Consider the following 23,033-nt stretch of genomic DNA (forward strand, 5'->3'; position numbering starts at 1 on the left):
CAATACGGGGGTGCGCTCTATGAGACCGATGTCTGTGTACGACCGTGAAGCCCCCTAGTTCAGCCAGTGAGGGGACTGACCCGGTTCCCACACAGCAGTCAGTATATTAAAAACCGCAACAACAACAACAACAACAACACACACACACACACACACACACACACACACACCAAAACAAAACAAACAAAAACTGACAAACAAACCCATATCCTGTAGCTGAGCCTGAGGCTCGAAGCCAGGCCTCAGTCCTGGTCTTGAAAGGAGAAAAGTGTTTGTTCATTACTGATCGCTACTTTCGATGGAAATAAACCATTTACGCATACAAGTAGAATTCATCCGGAAAGTGTGTGTGTGTGTGTGTGTGTGTGTTTGTGTGTGTGTTTGCTTGGGTAAGTTTGGATGAAAAGACGCATCGCGCCAAAACGAACCTCACGGGAGACATCTCGAGAAAAAAACCGTGGCTGTGTCAAAACCGCATTTGAGGCTGATTTAAATTGATACTTTGTAGTATTTGAAATCTAAATGCATGTTACACTGGTTGTGTAACAATTTTAGTTTTATGGTTACAATTTATTTACAAATCTCGAAGAAACGATTCTGACATTTTCCGGTTTCCCAACATCCTTTATTTGTGTACTTCCTTTATTGCCGGAAACGGAGTCAGCATGGTGGGTCTTGAATTTTGTTCAAGTTTTCATAAAAGTTTTTGGTGTTTTGTAGGCTTTGTGAATAAATTGATTTTTTTAACGAATTCATAAGTATAAGACGCATTCATACATACTTTTCATGATTGGCTAGTACTGCTATTTTATTGCACATTATGAGAACCAAAGCGTTCACCCAGGCTAGATGAACTATCACGTGGCCATTCGAAACATGTGCACTAGTACTACAAGTAGCGTTTCTCTATTAGTAAAAAAAAATAAAATAAAATAAATGTCAGTCATATACTGTGAGTACAGTCATGTTCAGGCCATTCGAACTTGATTGAAGTGAGAATAACATTGTAATGATGTGTTGGCCAAGAGGTTACGCGTCCGCTTCGGAAGCGAGAGAATCTGAGCGCACTGGTTCGAATCACACTGGCAGTCGCGAGTATTTCCTCCCAGGCCCCCCAATCCCCCACCCCCCTCCACAGGACCTTGAGTGGTGGTTTGGACGCTAGTCATTTTGATGAGACGATAAGCCGAGGTCCCGTGTGCAGCGTGCATTTAGTGCACTTAAAAGAACCCATGGGAACAAAAAGGTTGTCCCTGGAAAATTCTGTAGAAAAATCCATTTCTATAGGAAAACAAAGTTGCAGGCAGAAAAAAAGGTTGGTGCTCTCAGTGTACCAACGTGCTCTCCCTGGAGAGAGCAGCCCGAATTTCACACATGACAGAAATCTGTTGTGACAAAAAGAGTAACACAAATACACTACTCAGACAAAAGTGACGGGCACAATAGCCGAGTGGTTTAAGCGTTGGACTTTCAGTCTGAGGGTCCTGGGTTCGAATCACGGTAACAAAGCCTGGTGGGTCAAGGGTGGAGATTTTTCCAATCTCCCAGGTCAACATATGTGCAGACCTGCTAGTGCCTGAACCCTCTTCGTGTGTATACACACACGGAAGATAAAATATGCACGTTAAAGATCCTGTAACTCATGTCAGTGTTCGGTGGGTTATGGAGGTACGAAAATACCCAGCATGCATAAAAAAAGCCCACAACAGAGTCATCGGCAATTCGATATTGGTCGTGTAACGGAAAATGTTAGTAATGGTCAAAGTTATGACCGCTGAACATTAATGGGAAGAAGAAGTACTCATCCCCCCAAAATTTATGCATTTGTCTGAAGTTAGAGTCCAATTATGACACCATGATTTTGGCTGTTTTTATCATTTCAGGCTATTTTATAAAGTAAAGAAGTGGGAGATTCACCTTCCATTGACATGTAGATATTCCTGGTTTATCATGCCACGAGAGCATTGCATTGGATTCAGTTATACATGATTAGAAGGATGGATAAACCATGGAAAACACACATGTAATTTCTCAATAGTGTGTTTTGCAAAATGCACTAAAATTGTCATTAAAAAAATCAAGCAAAGAAGTTAATGCTGAAGATTTTGCTGGAAGTTACCATCATTTTTATGCTTGATATATGTTCAGTGCTGTGGTAATAACGGCTCTTCTTTAATATTGTTCTGATGCTCATCTGCACCCCCCTTACTGATCACTTTTCAAATCATCCATCTCGGTGGTTTCTTACTCTTGAAATTTTTTTGGTTGTTTCATTCAGTTGTTGATTAAATGAGTTCTGAGGTACCTGCTGGCTGCTGCATAAATGAAACATGCTTTGCCAAGCTTCAGAATGCTAGAATATTTTATCTGAATAAGCAGTGCTGAAAATAGCAGAAATCAATATCCTCATCCCTCACTGTGGATGCACCATTGTGAAATACAGTGAAGGCACTATGTTGACATTGAAAGTGACTGAAAATGAAATGCCTAAATCTGTTCTGCCATGGTCGTACCTCAATGCTGGATACTGCAGTCATATGAAATCATAAATTAAGTGCCCAGATAAAGTGCCTGTCACAAGTTCACTTGCCAGCTCTTTAACCTAGGTAAAAGGGTTATTTAAAATTAAAATTTTAAAAATCTTTGAAAGTTCTTTCTCGATTTCATTTTCACTGAATTCACAGTTATTTTCCCCCACACCACTGTGTTGAGAAAATAATATGTTTACAGTGTTCAGACAGGATTCACTATTTTAGTGAGTCCACAGAGTACTTACAGGCTTTCAACTGGGCAAATTTCAGGCTTGTGAAGGTCTTATGCTTGCATCCCTGAATTTGTTAATGAGTGGCTTTTCCTTCTCTCAGACGCAGAAACGGAGAAATAACGGGCGGTCCAAGAAGGGGCGTGGACATGTGAAATTTGTGCGTTGCACTAACTGCGCACGCTGTGTGCCCAAGGACAAGGCCATCAAGAAGTTTGTCATCAGGAACATCGTCGAAGCTGCGGCTGTGAGAGACATCTCTGATGCCAGTGTCTATGAAGGTTAGTGCTATGTGCACACATCCCTCTTGGAATATTTCACACAATTCATTCTGCCAGGTGATGTTACTGAAATAATGATATACAATGCTTATTGTTCTTTTATCTAGCCTTTGCTGTAAGTTTTATTCCTGAGAATTCTGCCATTTTTACATTTGTTCTGATTGTTTTTGCTTACAAGCTGAAGCTTAGTCCACCATTGTCCATTAGCCGAGTTTGTTTTCTTTGGGATGGGGGAGGGGTCAGTGTCTTTACTTGAAGTGGTAGAATTGTGTGAATAACATCTGCCATATCATGAAAAAGAGAAATGGCAAAGGAAATATTTAAAAGGAATTATAATTTGTATCCATGAGAGTTAGGATATAGTTGTTGCTTTGGGGCTTTTTTTCTCAGGATTTTTTGTGTTGTTTTGGCTTCTTTTTTTTTCATCTGGGAGGGAGTGGGTAGATTGTCAACCATGAGTAAAATCTTGCTCATTGCAGTGAAAGTGGTGTCTTGGCAACAGTGTTGTGTAATGTTGTGCAGGGTTCCCAGATAGTTATTTTCTGTTCCCATTAGTTGCAACTTCTGTTTTGTATCAGAACAGCTTCTGTATGAATTGGGACTGTCACCTGTTGCTACCAAAGACTAAGGAGAGCCTGACCATATTATGCCTTTTTCTTCTTTTTTTAAACTGCTGTTCTCATGTTTTTTCAGGAACGCAATTGGTTTTGTTTTCACTTTTCTCAAGTATGTGTTGTTCCACTTCGAGAAGCTTGAGGAAAGTTATCAGTGATGACAGATGCCCGTCCAGTGGATGCAATAAGTAGTAAACGCACTGTGTATTGAGGAAGAAGGTGGCAGGATGGTTAAAACATTCAGCTGCCTATAAAGAGAGTCTGTAAGGGTGTGGGTTCGAATCCCGCTCTCGCCCTTTCTCCCAAGTATGACTGGAAAATCAAACTGAGTGTCTTGGATGAGACGATAAACCAAGGTCCCGTTTGCAGCACACACTTGGCGTACTGAAAAAGAACCAATGACAACAAGAGTGTTGTTCTCTGACGGGGTTTTTTGTTTTTGTTGTTGGGTTTTTTCTCAATAAAAATCCACTCAAGACAGGTACACAAATATTTAAGTGTGCACTCAAGGCCTGACAAGCTCGTTGGATTATACTGCTGTCAGGCATCTGCCTAGCAGATGTGGTTTAGAGTTTGGATTTGTCTGAATGCAGTGACTCCTTGAGAAACTGAAACTGTATTGACTGACAAGTGATCTGATGCCTTTCTTTATTGTCATTGCAGTATATGCTCTTCCCAAGCTGTATGCCAAACTGCTCTACTGTGTGAGCTGCGCCATCCACTCCAAGGTAGTTCGTAACCGATCACGTGAAGCCAGGAAAGACCGCACTCCACCCATCCGCTTCCGCCCAGTCAGGGTATGTGTGTTTGTGACTTTTTTTAAGTACATGTGAAATGAACCACAAAACTCTCCATTTCATCAGTGGTTTTATCAGTAGATTACTTTCCTTTGTGTTTTTTGTTGTTTTTTCCTCAGTATTTTACATTACATTATAGTTGATGTGGTATTTGTCAGACACATGCACACACTAGCACGTTACTAGCATGGCTGTTCAGTGTCGGCATCCACCAAAAGCTCTCCCCCCTTTTTCTTTTTCTTTTTTCTTTTTTTACACACTGAATTCTGTTCTCTTAGCTTTTTGGGATTTAGAAATTAGCATGTAAGCCTATTTTGTGTGTGTGTTCATTCAGGTGAGTTGTGTTTGGAATAATAGAACTAAATGCCTTCCTTTCTAGATTTGTACCAGTACAAAGGGGTCTCTGCTCGTTACTTCATATGGAAGAATTGAACTGGAGGGGGTTGGGGTTGGAGGTGTTAATGCGGCCTTCAGATCCCCACCTTATTACCTGTAGCTTTGATGTTGGATTAGTTTTAAAACCTGTCGTGACAAACACTTGTAAAATCTGTGATTGTCACTGACATTTTCCTTCAGAAATGTACAGGGTATTTCATGTATGTGTGTGCAGGAAGGACAAGGCCCACGTGCGGGTGGCCAGGGAGGACAAGGAGGTGCTGGACCGCGTTAACATCACAGTCATGTTGTTAGAAGTAATAAATTGGGGTTGATGTCATAATCTAGTTGTGCATCTTTGTGCATTGTGTGAGAGTGATTGGTTTGTGTTTTGTCATTGTTGAGTTAATAAGAATCCGAGCAAGTGGTGGAATGTGCCTCTCAGAACAATTTGAACAAAAGCGAAATGCGAAAGTACTGAGTAAGAAGTGTAAAAACTTCAGAAGAAAAGTGAAATAAATTCCAAGACTTGACCAAACGATAAAAAGAAAAACTGGAATATGGGAATCTCCTGCAGTCTGTTCTAGCAATGTTTTCCTTTGGTTTGAACTGGCTGGAGAAGAAAAAAGATGGTGAGGACTGCTGGGATAGTCTGTTGATTTGGGGGGTGGAGGAGGGGTCAGGTTGATAAGGTTCTGATGCTGTTTTCATTATTCATTTATCTAATAGTAATAGAATGGTGAAACCGATCACTGCAAAAGGTTTGGGGTCTTAGAAGTACATTAAGCACAAACCTACAACTACAAAAATAAAAGAATTGAAAAATACACTTCCTAAACAAAATGTTAAACTGAAATAAGATAATATTCTTTATTTAATAATTAACGGGCGTGATATCTGAATGGTTAAAGCGTTGGACTTTCAATCTGAGGGTCTCGAGTTCGAGTCTCAGTAACCGCGCCTGTTGGGTAAAGGGTGAAAATTTTTCCCATCTCCCAGGTCAACATGTGCAGACCTGCTAGTGCCTGAACCCACTTCACGTGTATACGCACACAGAAGATCAAATACACATGTTAAAAGGTCTTGTTATTCATGTCGCGTTCAGTGGATATGGAAACGAGAACGTACATACCCAGCATGCACACCCCGGAAAACTGTATGGCTGCCTACATGGCGGAGTAAATAAAGAAGTCATACACGTAAAATGTTACATGTCTGAATGTGAATGACTGAAACCCGACTGAATGATACAGGAAATGAATGATGAGCTCCCAGCAGTAGCCATCAGTCGGCTCTTCCCAGGTAGGCAGGCTTTTGTGCAAATGACCCTGTGTTTGTAAAGCGCTTAGAGCTTGGTCTCCTACTGAGGATAGGTGCTGTATAATCAATTGAAAAAATTTGGAATATGAGTGAGGCAGAGAGATACCAACCCTTTGTTACAAATAACAGTGTATGTTGAAAAATATATCCTGGAATAAGGAAAAATTTATGCTTATGTTATTTCAGTCATGTATTCCAAACTCTTGAAAAGAATAGTTCTCATATTTTCCTTATTGAAAAGTTATTTTAACACTATGATTGCTCAGGGGGGTGCCGTGGCAAGATGATTTGGCATTAGATTTTTGATCAGTGTTTGAGGTCCCTGTTTTAGCATGGTGTTGTGTCCTTTGGAAAGGCACTAAAGTGATTTTCCTCACTCAACCCAGTTGTGAATGGGTACCTGACTTGGTTTGGGAAGGTTAAAAGGGCGGAAGGGGAGAATTGGGCCCCATGTTCTTTGACTGGCCCTTTGACACTGGATTAGTGGGTATGAATGCACTGGCTCTGTGGCTGTAATGCCATGGTTTCCAGTAATGTGACCCATTTGAAGATCACATAGACCAGCCAGTGTTACACTGGTTGTGAGATGTCCATACTTTACACAAGTGAAAGATGTCTGTGTGAAGTGACAAGGAAAATTTGCAACTATCTTGAGCTTGACTGCCAGCTGCGGATTGTTTAATTATGTATAGAACTACAATCAGTTCACTGCTGGCTCCTGTAACATCACAGGATTTTTCCACACACTGTCATGGCACTAAACTGAATTCAGATACACAATTCCACTCAACACTGGACATTTTATACACAAAGATAACAATCATGGCGGAACAAGTAGGTGATCCAGATTTTCAAAGGTGCCATTGTTCTCTGAGCAAAGCTATGATAAAAGTGAAAAAAACTAAAGAAATATTCCTGTAAGGTTTCAGTATTTCTGCATCTCATCCCTTTAATCACTGACTACAACTGCTTTTGTTTGGTATGCTTCCATGTTTTTGACTCACTTGTGTAAACAAAGTGAGTAGGTTTTAACCCGGTGTTCAATTTGTGTGTGTGTCCGTGGTAAACTTTAACATTGGCATTTTCTCTGCAAATACTTTGTCAGTTGACACCAAATGTGGCATAAAACTAGGAAAAATTCAGTTCTTTCCAGTCATCTTGTTTAAAACAATATTGCACCTCTGGGATGGGCACAAAAAAATAAAAAATGAAGCCTAATTATATGCAAACTGCATTTACTGTTATATTTTTTTGTATTCTCTAAACTTGGCACTTTGATCTGATATTCTGACCCAACAAGAGCAGTCATTATTATCATTTTTTGTTCAAACAGGAACTTCTTTTGCTAAGCATGGAAGTTTTATTAATTTTGCAAACGTTTTGGTGCAGATAGTAAAGAAGGGAAATTACTCTGTAATTAATGCTAGGGGACTTGATTCACTTTAAACTGATCTTTCTCATCTCAAACATTACATTTTGAAATTATACACAATACATAAAAAGCTTGGATTTTTTTTTTCAGCGTATCACAAGTGTCTTGAAGGCCTTGCCTCTCTTGTTATTCTTTTATGTCTTTTTTTTTGGGGGGGTGGATAGGTTTTTCTTTATCGCTGCCTGTTGCTTTTGACTACACATGGAAGCTCATGTGGGTCATCCACGAACCATACCTTAAAGAGACAAAAACCTGTTTATTCCTCCAAAGCTTGTGTGGGTCGTGCACGACCCATACTTTGTAAAGAGACAAAACCTGTATATTCCTCCAAAGTTTATAACAAAATATAGAAAAGGAAAACATATAACAACTGATTACACAAACATGCGCTCGCACACGCACACACACTCAGAAGAAACACATGCTCACGCATTCACACATGCTCGCATGCACAAACGCATAACACCACATGCACATACATACAAACCCTACTTATGCACACAGAGATAGATGGAGACAGAGATCGAGACCAGAGAGATGACTCGTAGCATCCTATATACGTACAAAGATATTCAGTCACACAGGTACATCCGAGAGAGACATTGAGACGAGAGAGAGAGATGACACAGCATTCTATACACGTACAAAGATATTCAGTCACACAGGTACATGCTGTTAGAGAAAGGGATGGAAGGGGGTTATAGCTGAAGACAGGCGAAAAGGACGGGGCAGGAAGGGGTAGTGGGGAAGTGAAGCTATTGAAAGTAAAACTTTATTTTCCTTCACAAATTGCAAATTAAACCTGAAATCACTATTTAAAAGGTATGGGTCATGCATGACCCAGAGCTTTTGAGGGGTGACCATGTTTTCCCTCTAAAAAGCATGGGTCATACACGACCCACACAAGCATCTGTGTAGTTAAAACGCCACCTTTATTAATTACCCATTAATTTTTTCCATTTTTTGGCAAAAGTTGGCCTTTCAGGTGTAGGAAGCGTTTCTGAAATTTTGTAGAAAAATATTAAGAATTGGCTGAGATTTGCGTTTTTGTACCCTTCTGGGTCGTGTATGACCCACAATAGCCAGTGAAGGTTAACTTTTTGTTGCTCTGTGCTATTTCATCATAACATAAAACCAAATGTAAAGTAATTTGCCAACAGAATACGGATCTGTGAGACAGAGCACAGGAAAAGGAATTGCTAGCACTTGAGCAACAGTCTAAATGTTATTGTTGAAGATTTTGATTTTGATTTTAGTTGTTTTTTAAGAAATGTAAGGCTCACTGGTTCCTGCCTCCCATCTGTGGCTTCGAACATCTGGGATTTTCACGCCATACAAAAACACAGTAAATTATGTGCAAGTTCACAAGCACAGATACACAACAGAATTTTTCCACCTTAAGATCATTTGCTTTCCGTTAAGACTATCCAGAGAGATGGCAAACTCCATTATCTGTGTGTGCAAAATACTAAATAGCATTACTGATTTGTGTAAAAATTAATTTGTATTAAAACAAAAACAATAAATGTCTGCATGAAGTAATGCTTCACTTTGGAAGCAGACCAGCTTTCCTGACTGTGTATAAAAGTGGTAACTATTATAATAATAGGCATCGCAGCAGAGGCTTAAATCTCCAAACTATTTAATGTAACCACACAGTGTTTCACTTCCTCAGCCATTCTGTTGTAATACACAAATACACCACACAACACCACACCTGACTGCACGCTGCAGACCAGAACTTGAACATATCAAGCCAATAAGTTCAGGTGTGTCTTTATTCATTCACTTTGTTTTCAAACATTTTGCATAAATTACTTTTCAGTTTAAATAAATTACCATGGTTTAAAACATGTCTGTTTCTGAACTCAGCAAAAGCAGCATCCATTGAAACAAAATTTCATTCATACCAATGTTATACAGAAAACCTTTTAACTTGCACTCTTAGCTAACACAGTATCATAAACATACAAGTACATACTTCCATCATTCACTTGAAGCATTCACAGGATGAGAACATGACTGAATCTAATGACAGATAAACTGATTATGACTGAACAAAATGATGACAAAATATGACTGATTTTCAGCAGTAATGCACTTCCATCAAGTTATGAATAAAACTGACAGCAGCCAGATACTAAAATGATGACCCTGAAAGTGCACAAAAAAGCCAGCAGTTACCGAGTTACTATTCAAAAGACACAGAAAAAATTTAACGCACACACACAATCCTTGATGCAACAGCATTCACTGAACGATGCCTGGTAAGATGAACTGTTTCTAACCTGGTATCAGTCACTCATATTGACAAGAGCAACACTTTATCAACATAGATTAATCCAGAACTTTTAAGCAACACAGTTGTGCTGTGCCATCAAAAATAAATTTGCTAATTCCATGTTTTTATGATTCTTCTGGATTTCCTGGAGTTGTGTGCTGGTCACTTAGGCAAACCATCTGCAAGGATAGCGGACACTAGGACTTTGTCTTTCAAAGTCTGCTCCAGCTCCTTCTCATCTTGACGCAGAGTTAACTGTAACACACCACCAAACACTGGGTCAAGACAGGTCGCAGCAAACATTTACAACTAGACTTCTTTGAAATGATTAACTCTTTGATCAAATCTTTCAGTTTCTACTCGGGCTTCAAATAAATAACCTGTCAACCAAACATCAGGGAAAAAAAAAGAAGAAAAAAAAAGAGAGCAACAAATACACTGAAAACATTCTACAACGAGGAACAAGAAACAAACTAAACTTTAAAAAAAACAACAAAAAAAACCTGAATCAAAAAAATCATCTAACCCAAACTATGCTTTATGAGAAGTCTCACACAGCAACTTTGGTTGTGCAAATACAAGCATTAACCTAGACAAATGAAATGTCTGTTTGGTGTTAAAATTCTCGGATTTTATGTATCTAAATAAACAGGATGTTGCTAAAAACCTTCATGAAATATAGAAACATGAAATATAAGCAGTCTGGGTATAAAGACGACCTTTCACTGGACAGGTTAGAATGAACAAATAACAAATTTTCATGAGACTGACTGAAAAACAGTTTCTACAGGACATATCAAAGACATGTGCTTACACTGGACAAATCTCCCAGAAAGATAAAGGTAAAACCTTACTGTCATAAATTCACAAAAAATATTTTAGGCTCAAAAACACAACATAGAACATACAAAGTGCAATCACTTTTTTTTTTTTTTTTAAATCATTCATTTAATACATTCCACAATAACTTTACCATTCATTTAAATATGCATCAAAATAATCAAATTATTGTCGACTAGAAATTACAAATGGAGAAAGTTGATAAAAACTTTAGGTTGCACAATTCACTTGAAAAGGTGTCCAACATTTCAGACCATAGGTCTGTCTTTAGGGAATGTGTTAACAGACACACCTATGGTCTGAAACAATGAACATCTCTAAAGTGAGTCTTGTTTCACAACCTACAGATTTTATACTTTCTTCTTTTGTAATTTTTATGGACTAAGCAGTCATCTTTCATGTTATTGTTGTAATATTTACATAAGAAAACCACAAGCAACTTAAGACTAAAATGTAAGAAAGTGAACAATCACTTCCGACAACATGTAAACTTGTCCACTGGCATACAGCTCACATGTGAAAGTTGACAAGAAAGCCCACCTTCATGAGCCTTGTCTCCTTGGCCTTCTTGATGCCCACCACTCCCCTGGCCTCCAGCAGCACACAGACAGAGTGGAATTCTGACTGATCCACTGGTGTCATCTGCTGCCGCCGACACACCTTGCAGTACATTTCATGCAACTGCAAAACAAATACATAAAGTTGTTAGAAACCACAGAATTCACTGCAGGCACACACATTTATCTACTGGTCCACATGTAACTGCAAAACATATTGATACAAAATGTTTAGATATCATGGAATTAAACTGTTGTGTGCACACATTTTATCTGCCGGTCCACATGCAACTTCAAAACAAATACATAAAAAGTGGTTAGAAATCACAGAATTCACTGCACACACACACATATATGCTGGTCCACATACAATTGCAAAACAAATGTATATCAAACAGTTAGAAAAGACAGAATTAATCTGTTACGTGCACACACACACACACACAATTTGATCTGCTGATATAAACAAAACTACAAAACTAAAAGAAAAATGATTTGTTATCATGAACTAACCCATCATGTACACACACATTTTATCTGCTGATCCTCAAGACAATGGATTTTAAAATTCAGGAACCACATTAGGAAGGTAGTTATGGTAAGGTCAATGAAAATTTTGTTCCTTTCTCCCCCTTGATAAAAAAAAAATTAACAATAATGGTATCCAATTCCAAAACTGCAGCTACCACAGTGACTATAAAAGATTTACCAATTTTCGCCCAGGTAACCACTGAACACTCACACTGTAACTAAAAAAAAATGTTTTTTTAATTGCTTACTTTTGTTATGTCTATAGAGTACAGAAAGAAACAATTTCTCACCTTGCCCAGAGGCACCTCCTTGAACTTTCCAGTCTTGACAACAAGCAGCAAGGTGCACACCATTAACTTCTGCTGCAGGGGCACCCCCTCGCTCTGCTGGGCCTGCACACTGGACCCATACACCTCCCCCATCACCTTGCTGATGTGCATCACGCCAATCTTCTTCACCGCTGGCCCATTCTGCTGCTTGGACGGGCTGTTACAGTCTGTACACACAAGTACATCCTGATAAGTTTTCACCTTCCATTTTAACCAACTGTGCAAGGACAATCTTGCATTAAATATAGTTAGACAAAAAAATAAACAAGAATGACTTAATGCCTTTTCAAACTGGTTTATTCTTTGTGTTTGTGAGAGCACACTTGTGAATGTAAAAAAAATAAAATAAAATAAATAGCCGAAAATAATCCATTCATGAAAAGGGTGAATAGAAGTAGGAGAGAGCAAAAACAGACGACTTAAGACAGACTGACAGTACCTTGGATGTAACAACAGAAAACCAGATTCTACCAACATTCTATGAGCCTCCCCATTTCTCACCTGACACTTTTAGGACGGTCTGGCTGCGTGACTCTGACTCAGCCAGTTCCACAGCACGGCGGCACACATCCAGTGCTTTCCTCATGTCCCCAGCCACAGCAGCCACTTTGCGGGCACAGAACTGAATGGCACTGTTCTCCACGATGGTGTCCCCTGTCTGAAGTACAACAGTCATGACTACAATACTCTTCACATTGTTTTCATGATAAAACTCAAGACTAAATGGATAAACTGGTGAATAAACAGGCAAATGAGCCTTTCCTTCCTTCACAAGATAATGACACACAATTTCAAACAATCAGACTGTCTACATAAAATAAAAGAGAAAAAAAAAAATCTAATATTGATAATCATCTGTCAGTTTAGCAATGGTACTAAATAAAATGTGTACTTATATCTGTGAAGAGTAACGAACGTAAAAGGTACCTAGTTACAGTAGTACATTTGCACAATAAAGTTCAACAAGCCCCCTCCATATCCTCCCCCATACTGTGAATGTATTGACCTCCATGCAAATTAGCAAATGCATTAGCTTTCTATACACCAGAAAACAGCTGTTCTACAAGTATCCCACTAAAAGCCCTCCTCCTCCCACTGATACTGTAAAACAGACAGGAAAGAGAGGGAAGTACCTGCACCAGCCTGTCCTGGATGATGGCGGTTATCTGGTTACGGGTGTATGGGGCGAAATGAAGCAGTTTGGGCCGACAGCGAGGCTTGGCCTGTAGACGTGGTAGGATTCTGTCCGTCAGGTCCAGAGCATTGGCCACACCTGTTGGGATTCAATACTGTCTTAACATCACAGCAAAAGTCTATAAAAGCAAAATAATAAAATGTATTGTGTTATTCTGTCAGACATACTTCTGAACGTATTTGATTTTAATTTATGAAAGAAACTGAAATTGTCACAATGTCAGGAAAACATAACATAATCCATTCCACAGTTATATTCTAAAGTCTATTATTCTTCATGACAACAACAATACTTGAGCCAGTAATGCTTAGTTCCCCACAATGCAGTTGACCTCTGGTTATTTGGGTTACTCCTTCAGGATTAAATTCATGCATCAACTTAGAAATTTTAGCTCAATACTCCAATAACAATAAAAAGATGAAATGTTACAGTGGCTTTTCAGAACAGAACAACAAACACATGCAAAGTCCATATAACAATTCTATACTTCTACTGGTGTGACTGTACAAATCATTCCTGGAACAAAAGTCAGAGAAAATATCACCAACAAACAACCTTTTCTTTCTATAAAAAGATAGATCAGAGGGTGTCCTCTTCAAGGAAATATGCCTTCAGATGTCAGAATATCATTTGGGACACACAGAAAGGAGGCATATTTCCAAAGCCTTGCAATCAGTATCACCATCACTTACCAGTGAGGATGAGCTTTGAATGGAGGAGAGACGGCCACTCAAAAATTGTGTACAGGACTTCTTGGTTCTTGCTGTCAAGCTGATCAATTTCATCCAAAACCAAGATCCTGCAAACACACAACAATTTCTAACACATCAACTGGCTCTAAATTGAAAATATCTTGAACATTCAAGAACATGAATACAGCATATATACTACAAATGGAGGAAAGGATGTAAAGCAGTCTTTTCAGCAGCCATTAAAATTAAGAAGTTCTATTCAATATTTCCAAAAAAATTTTTTTTTAGTTTCTTTAATTACTGCTCACCTTTGAGTAATAAGATTATTACACAGATTTGCAGTGCATTATCTAAACTAAGCACTTTCCAGGTGTGATGGATTTCTCCCAACACTAAATACATGAGATCCAGAATGGAAAAAGTCAAAAGTCGCAACAAAGAATGCTACTTTGCAATCAGACTTGTATGCCCTGCCTTACCACACTGTTCTAACATATTCACAAAGCATGCTCAGCAGCAGCAGCCACATGGTAAATGATGTCCCCCCCCCCTCCCCCCAGCGCCCTTTATGGGTTTCCTCAAAACAAAAGAGCCACAGGCATTGCAACAAGGCAGTGAACACAGAACAGATGCCTTGAAACACTCAACATCAGACTCATTCATACATGCTGTGTTTGCTGGAAGTGATGAGATGTTCCATGTCTTTGACGGTTGTTCTGCCACTGGCTGGTTTTCCTGACAGTTCTGTGTATAGTCTCCGGAAGACAGAGGTTACGTCTTTCACCATCATGCAGTTCAGGTAGGCAATACTGCATTTGTACTGGACCTGTCACAGACAATAACGTAGTTTCAAGAGTGTAGTGGCTGCCGGAAAAAGAGTGCACTAGTCAGGGGGGCAAAGGGGAGGTTACCTACTTCCAGGAGGTTACTGGCCGTAGCTACTTTCGTTTTCTCCGCATAGGCAGATAGTAGTTTGCACACGACAGGAATGTCAGACCCCTGCCGGAGTCTGCACTAGTGGGCCATGGTGAAGTATGAGTAATTAAATTACTGGTTCAGTTTCAAGAGTGTAGATCAGCATTCAAATTCTTTCTGTATTTTTCTCCCCATGGAAACAGAATGTTTCTTTTTACAGATTTCGTAATTTAAAGGCAGTATGTATAATGTTTAACCACAGCAGAAACAATAAACGTTTGGAACAAGAAATGACAGTCAGGAATATATATCAATGAACCCGACGTTTTCAAGCAATACAACACTGGCAATAAGAGAAACAGGATCAGCACCTCACCTTGAAGTCATCAATGATGTGCAGCAGGGCCGCAGTTTTGCCAGTGCCTGGGGCACCAGATATGTAGAGACTTCCAGCTGAACCGTTGTCCAGGTGTGTCTTGAGGAAAGTGGTGATCTCCCCAACCTCTGCCTCCCTTCCCACCAGGCGATCTGGCTTGGCTGTGTGCAGGGACTGCTTGGCACGCTGGTATCCACTGTCTGAACAGGTACACACAGCAGGTATTTACATTGATACCTTTTATCATTTTATGTCTGTTATTAATGTTTGCACTATTATAAGAACAAAATAATGGCACCTGCCATGGAATAACTCATGTTCTCTACCAATCCACTGATTGTAGTGTCATACTGAATTATGAACACCACCAAAATAGCAGATACCTTATTTTTCTTTCTTTTTTTTTCATATTCACCAATGCATAGGAAATGGGCTGTTCATGCTCTTTAAAATTGAAAACCAGACTTGTCAAGCCTCTCAGCAGGAAGTCATCTTTCCTTTCATGCTTTCATTTAAATTTCTTTGTTATTTAAACCATTGTTACTGTTCGACAAAATAAATACTATTAAAAACAGATCAGTGTCAATATTCAATTCCACCAAAGTGCAGAATTAATAAAAACATTAATCTCTAAAGCTGAAAAACAAAGTCAGTTATCACAATAGCATCTACCAGAAAATGTAACAAAAATATTAGCCAACTCACTGTCTTGTCTGGCCACTGTGAGTTTGGGCAGCATCTTGGGCGACTTCAGAGTGAAGTTTTCTTCGTTTCCTTGAGTCCACATCTTTTTTGGGCTTGGCAGTTTATGGGGACTGGTCAATAGTTTTTTGGGGCTTGTCAATGTCTTTCTTGGACTCAGTATTTCTCTCTGAGACAGTTGCTTCTGAGATGTTGATGTGCCACAAGGGCTTTCCATTCCACAAGATGACACTTTCTCAGGTGTACATGCCCCGTTTTTGTGCGGACTTAGTACTCGTTCACAGGCGCATCGTTTTTGTGGTGTTGACGGCTGTGTTCTGATGGGGCTCAGCTCTTCTTTGCGAGTCCTTATATGTTGACAGGTCATGTCTGACCTCTGCGGACTGTCTGTCCGTAAAGCTTTGTTGTTCTGTGACAAGTGGCATAGCTGGGCAACCTTGGTTGGAGTGCTGAGAAGTACCTTGCTGACATGCTCTGCAATGTGCATAATATCATCATCTACACAAACTGCAGCCGAGATAAATTTTGTTTGAATTTAAATAAATTTTCAATGAAAGGAAAATCAAGGGAATGCTATCATATATTTTAGGGATGCAAGTCAGACTCTTGCTGTATGAAAACTGTACTGCTTGAACTGACAACACAGTTTACAGAGTTTATCAATGTTATCATAATCAAACAGCAAAATCTTGAGTCTTGAGACAATACTCATCAAACTTTATGGTGACAAAGAAAATAGAACAGAATATTATACTGATTAGCAGGCATGTCGAGTAGGTTACACTTAAGAATGAATTCTCTCTTCCTTTCTGGTATACCCAGATGTCAGACAGCACAAGCATGAACAGTTTACAAAAAAATAACATAAAGAGAAAAAGAATTAAGAAAATGCTAATTTGATAAACAACTTATCAAAATGGAGGTAAACCCTAGTAAAATGTCTCACAGATGACAAAGAACACATAAAAAACAAAACAAAAACAACCAAAAAACAATGAATAGTCAATTGACCTTGAAGCTGACTGCTGATGGAAACTAAATACACCACAAGCAGACACAATGAAAGAAAGTCAAAGTTAGCATGCTTACCTTTTGAATCTGATGGGTGAGGAATAGATGCTGTAACAGAGGGTGACAGAGGAGGAGAGGGAGGAGGCAGCAAAGCTTGTGTCTTCAGTTCAGAAGGACCCCTCATATGACGCTTCGGTGACCGTAGCAGACAGGGTTCTCTGGATGCTGCTTTGTTGACTTTGTCACAATCTGTTTCAACACACAACTATATTACTTTTTTCAGCATTGGTAAATATTTAGAATATGGCTACATCAGAGCCAAAGAACAGACAAAATAGGAAAGACAGAAAAAGTGGAAAAGAGAAGGGAACAAAGACCAAAGAAAAAATGAATGTGCAAAAATAATCAATAATGTCGACAATGCGCATTGTGTACTGTCAAGTATGTTATATACCCTTTCATGTGGTATACGACGAGTTGTCCTGGGGACGATGTGGCGATAGTCCTTGACCGGCAGAAGAAAAAATCACCGTGTGTCGTTTCAGGGGGTGAGGGGGCGTGGGGGGGCGGTGGGTGTTACCTGCCTCCTGTCCGGGCGTCGACTTTTTTTTTTCTTCTTTTTTTCCCATTAATTAATGTTGATCCTATTGTATGTCTTTTGACGTATATGTATTATAATATTTAAGATGATTTTCTTTGATTATCCCACACACAGGTTCAACAAAAGCTTTGAAACAGTTTTATGTTTATAAATAGCCGGCCTACAGTTTGTTTCGTAGTTTGGAATTGGATGTCACTGTAATGTTATTATTGTTATTGTCATCATCATCATCATCATTATTATTATTATTATCATCATCATCTTCAGCAGTGGTAGTAGTAGTGAACGGTCTTTGCACTTTAGTTTTTTGTTTTCAATTTCTTGTATTTTCCATATAGAATTTAATTTCTGTTAATTCTTGATGTTGTATTTTCTTTGAGTCTTGGCTAACTTTCGATGTGTAGGATTGAGACTTTTATTTTTGTGTCTGTGTGTAATATAGAGAGAGGGGGAGAGAGGGAGGGGGGGAGGGAGAGAGAGAGATAGTTTTTTTTTGTTTTTTTTTTTGTTGTTTTTTTTTGTTTTTTTTTTTTTTTAAAGAGAGATGGATGACAATTTTAAGTCCCCAGTAACCTGACTCAACATCAGTTAAGCAAGTGCAAAATTTGGATGCGGCTGTCAGTTTTTCCTGACATCAGTCTCCAACAGTGAAACTCAATAACAAATGATAAAATGATGTTAACTTATTTTTTCCACATGCCTTGATTCGGTAAATGAAAAGTTGTATGCTTTTTCTTGTATGGGTGATTCATTCCATAATTGCTATTGATTACAATGATATAGTTATGGAATGCTGGGTATTGGTCTTGGTTATGACTTCCATATGTTATTGTTAATGTTGACTGTATTCAGATTAAAAAAAATCTTCTTTTTTTTTTCTTTTTTTTTCCCATCTATTCTGAATTGTCATATTAAATTTATGTACAAAATAAAACGGTGGTCGACCCAAGAAAGTCCGGGAAAACACGAGAAAAAAAAAAAAAAAAAAAAAAAAAAAAAAAAAAAAAAAAACTTGCTTCACTTCAATAACTTTATGGTCACAAAACAACCACAAAACAGCAAAATTTAAATGAAGCACATGAAAATTCATTTTTAAATTACCTGTAGTTTTTGCTGGAATTAATGTCCCCTTGGCACGTGGAGTAAGTGAACATGTTGATCCTTGGGTGTGCGGTACTTTGCTTGGTGACATCACATTGTGGGGTTGAACAAATGGTTTGGATGTATTCTGACCATCATCGTCTTCACTATCTGTTTTCGACAACAAAACTAAAGCATTCAAAATCATTATCTTTGTTTCAAGTCAATTCAAAGATATTGCCTTATTTACAATTATCATTTCAAAATACTGAATAAAATGCTTAGTAGTAAGTAATACAAAATTAACTACATGGCTTATCATTTCAAGTATCTATATCATTTTAACCAGGATAAGGAAGTTAAATTACCTCCAAATTTCCAATTCCTTCTCTGTGTGTGTGTTTGTGCGTGTATGTGTGTGTGTGTGTGTGATTTTTTTTTTTCAAATATCAAGCCTCTTCACCCAACTTTCCAAATACTGAATATTGGGTGAAAAGGTTTAAGGTCCCATCAGCTTTTACCACCATTGAGATAGTGAATTCATATCCACTGTGTCCAAGGCTCAGCATAAGAAAGTGGGGCCCAATCCTCTCCTTCCGCCATTCTAACCTTCCCACCAAAGTCAGGATTTCATTCACACCTGGGTGGAGTGAAGAAAATCAGACTCAGAGTAAAGTGCCTTTCACAAGGACACAACCAGGCTGAAACATGTGGTCAAACCCTGACCGCTGAGTCTGAATTCAACGCCTTATCCATTCTGCAACACCAACTCCTAAAATACAACTACTAATATTGGATTGCCATGTTATAAAGCTGAAAACATTGCAGCTGTGTTTGCTTGTGATGTATCATCCAATTCTGTGCCACATGCAATGCAGTGCTACTTTGATTTGATTTTTTTTTTTTTTCAGAGGTATGGAGGTAAATTGCTTGTTTTAATGTTACAAATAACTCATAGTTAAGCACGTAAATGCACAGAATGACAGTCTTCTTCACCAATCTTTCAGTTTTTTAGCCTTACACTTGTAAGATAAAATTCATACCATGTCTTTCATCCAGTCCCATCTCCATTTCATTTGTTCAAAGAAATTCTAAAATGTAGAAATGACTGTATGGTAAGGCAGCTCCTTCATACTGAACTAGAAATATGCTGTAAGTGTAATACATTTCTGAAAAGTTCAGAATTTAACCTAGAGTGTGTTATATGGCTCAAGCTGTGCATACACATTTCACAGATTTATAATAGCAGTCTTGGTGGAATGCTTCAGTAACGAAGCTATAATTAATAATGGCAACTGACAAAAAAATATATGAAAGGTTTTTTTGGTCATATCTAATGATTTACAAATACAATACTAGAAATATTTTTCAAGATTTGTTTGGACTGAAATCAGTTAAAAAGTCTACAAATGACACATCTTTCTGATGAAAGAAAAAAATTACTGCTTAACATAGCCATAACAATTTAAACAAAGGTGCAGGTGTGAATGTGTGTGGCGTGTGTTTTCATATAATTTATGTGTGCTTTGTTTTATTTGTTCTGTCACTTCTTGACTTTGGTCACTAAACGTCAGCATGCCAATAAATCAGCTACACTGAAACAATATAAATTAATTAAAGAAGAGAAGATGAAATGGAAATTTTTTTAAAATTCTGAAAAGGGAAATAATTCAAGTTTGCTAATGCAGGCTCACCTGACTCTTCTGAACAAATCTCTGGGGATGGACAACGTGATGCAGGCTTCTGAACAAAGCTTCCAGATTTACAAGGAGATTTGGGAGGAGTGGGAGGTGTTGCCAGACTAGCAGCTTTTCTTTTGCTTGGGCTTTTACAGGATGATGTGGTATCCAAATCTAGCTGCTTCTGCCTGGCTCTTGCACCCCTAACAGGTGTGCTTTCTCTTTGGCTTGGTGAACCTGCCCAAAGGTTCAGATTTCTCCTGGCACTGACAGTTCTTTGCGGGGTACAGTCTCTCTTGCAAGGCGATGCTTCACCTCCTCCCTGTTTTCGCCTGCTGCTAGGAGTCTTTAGTGGTTTGCAATCCATCTTGCATGGTGTGTATGAATCACAGTCCCCTTGCTTTCTTCTGGCATTTCTGGAACGTTGTGGAGTACTCCCTGTCCCAGAATCTGTATTGAGATTAAGAAATAAACGGAACAATAATAATGTTCAACAACCGATTTTAAATGTAAATAATCTATATCACCAAAGGGACAATAACTTTACAGCATGTTCATTCTCACTCATAAATTTTATTTTGCATTATTTTTGTTCATGTTAGTGATACTTGATCAGATATCAAATAAGATAAATTACATCTCATATCTGATACATCCTTTCAAGAATCACAGGGCTGAATTAACTGGCAGAAATCTGAATGATGATTTTGCTTATGCTCCAAAAGTACCAAAATAGGGGAGCAGGAAAGGGGAATGTGTTGCTGACAATTATACTTTTTATAGTATAAAAACTTTTTGTGGATTTCAAAACATGGACTGCTCACTTGGTACATCCATTAAAATTTTAAAACCAATTAAAGAAAAAAAAGTCAGCCACATACAATTTGGCCTAGCAGGGCAAGCCAACAGACCTAATTAAAGTTTGCATCTTTCTGACATGGTACATATGACGCAAAAGAAAGATGATGAATGAATAGGGCATGGGACAAAATTTTTAAAATCTTCACTATCACACAAAACACATACAAAATACCCTTGCTTACCTCTCTCACTCCGTTTATGCTGAGTTGAGGTCTGCTGTTCATTTGCTTCTTGCAAAATTCGACTGGGTTTGCTCTGTCGACTACTTTTACGCACTGGAAAATTTAACTGCTGCTGTGCTTTGCTCGCCATGATCACAATCTGCAAAAGAATACATGGAAATTCATTTAATACTATCGGATATAGTGATATACTAAAAAAACATGAGTCATACATGATAACTGATATACACACACATGAGCATTCAACAGTAAAAAGGATCAAGATCTTCTACTTCCATGTTCCCAATGTAAAATAATAAGTAAATGAATAAAATGAATTACATCAAACTACAAAACAGAGCAATAATCAGTATTTTCTTCACCAATACTAAAACTACAAAAGTATTACTACTACTATACAGTATAGAGATAGTGGAGTAGAATCTACAGGGTGAGCTCAAATTACTCACAGCTAGACTAACAGCAAATGGCACAATTTGCAGAACCATCCACATCAGATCACAAAATCTTCCCTAACATTTACTAAAACAGTTTTACAAAGTAAGAAAGAAAGAAAAGAAAAAAAAGCTGCTTTGATGTCAAGGAATCCGAAATCAAAGGAAATGCTCCTAGCCTAGGCTATGCTGAATAAACCATCTGCCAGTGGATGGTACAGATTAGGTGCTCTTCATGTTTGACATGAAAGTTCCATTGCTCTGCTGGGATACATATAACGTGTGTGTTTGTGTGTGTGTGGAGGGGGGGGGGGCAATATCCACTATCTTTTCCCTCAAGACAGAGTGAGCAATGTTCAAAACAAGGCATGGATGTTCACTCCGCCAGTCACAGAGGAGTGGAGGGGAAGAAATGTGGATATGGCCTAAATATATATATATATATATATATATATATATATATGTATATATATATATATATATATTGATTTATTGGTAATGTCAAAAGTAATGCCAACTGCTGACAATTTTTTTCGGAAAGTGGGTTGGGGTGGAAGGATAAGATCCACCTATTGTGATTTTACCTGTTTACTTTATTGCCTTTGCTGAATCTCCACCTCTTGTTGTTTTCGCTTTTATATTGTATAAGCTGGTCCTGTTTGATTAACTAAAAATCTATCAAAAACTGTATAAAGAAAAAAAAAAGTCACATCATCTGTGACTGTCACACCATTCCACGATAATTAGTTCCATCTTTCTCTTAGGTTAAGTTTTAAAACTGTTATTCTGATTTAACCCGTACTTGTAGATTCTTGGCCTCATGACTAAAGAAATGTAGATATTGTACAATCTAAATTATCAAAATCTGCAATCACCCATACACTACGATACAACAGAGCACTTAGAACTTCGAATTCGAATCTATTTCGATGTTCACTTTCACAGTATCACTATCAACTTATCCTGCAGAACACACATTCAAACAGGCACTTGCTCCAGCTACGCAAGCAGTGAGGGGGAAAAAAACAACTGATTATCTTGATTCAACCACACTTTCGTATGACTTACTCACATCTGTTGATGAATTGCCAGCTGATGATCTTTCCCCACAATTTTTTTCTTGCAAACTGTGTCAAGCTAAGTTCCCACTTCTCGCGTACTCCTTTGGCGCGAACTCCTTAAAACCC

The 23,033-nt window shown here is 38.4% G+C and overlaps 2 protein-coding genes across 3 annotated transcripts; one reads left to right on the forward strand and one right to left on the reverse strand.

The window, feature by feature from the left end:
• The first annotated feature begins 525 nt into the window (after window positions 1-525).
• Window positions 526-5,171, forward strand: LOC143293203 (small ribosomal subunit protein eS26-like). The gene is made up of 4 exons (XM_076604108.1): window positions 526-668; window positions 2,865-3,042; window positions 4,320-4,453; window positions 5,064-5,171. Exons 1-4 carry the CDS (start codon window positions 666-668, stop codon window positions 5,121-5,123), a joined length of 375 nt encoding a protein of 124 aa, XP_076460223.1. The 5' UTR covers window positions 526-665; the 3' UTR covers window positions 5,124-5,171.
• Window positions 5,172-9,340: 4,169 nt separating this feature from the next.
• LOC143293219 (uncharacterized) lies at window positions 9,341-23,031 on the reverse strand. Of its 2 annotated transcripts, none has more exons than XM_076604109.1 (14): window positions 22,919-23,031; window positions 21,413-21,551; window positions 20,385-20,819; window positions 18,712-18,861; window positions 17,088-17,258; window positions 16,002-16,472; window positions 15,297-15,496; window positions 14,671-14,831; window positions 14,006-14,112; window positions 13,252-13,391; window positions 12,620-12,776; window positions 12,080-12,285; window positions 11,242-11,382; window positions 9,341-10,116 (listed from the first exon to the last, which is right to left on the reverse strand). In XM_076604109.1, the coding sequence occupies exons 2-14, from the start codon at window positions 21,540-21,542 to the stop codon at window positions 10,024-10,026; spliced, it is 2,562 nt and encodes an 853-aa protein (XP_076460224.1). In that variant the 5' UTR covers window positions 21,543-21,551; window positions 22,919-23,031; the 3' UTR covers window positions 9,341-10,023. The 2 variants fall into 2 exon arrangements, with proteins under 2 accessions (XP_076460224.1, XP_076460225.1); XM_076604110.1 differs by having other exon boundaries at window positions 22,915-22,993.
• Between the last annotated feature and the right edge of the window lie 2 nt (window positions 23,032-23,033).

The sequence above is a fragment of the Babylonia areolata genome, chromosome 1, assembly GCF_041734735.1.
Source record: "Babylonia areolata isolate BAREFJ2019XMU chromosome 1, ASM4173473v1, whole genome shotgun sequence".
Classification (NCBI taxonomy): domain Eukaryota; kingdom Metazoa; phylum Mollusca; class Gastropoda; order Neogastropoda; family Buccinidae; genus Babylonia; species Babylonia areolata.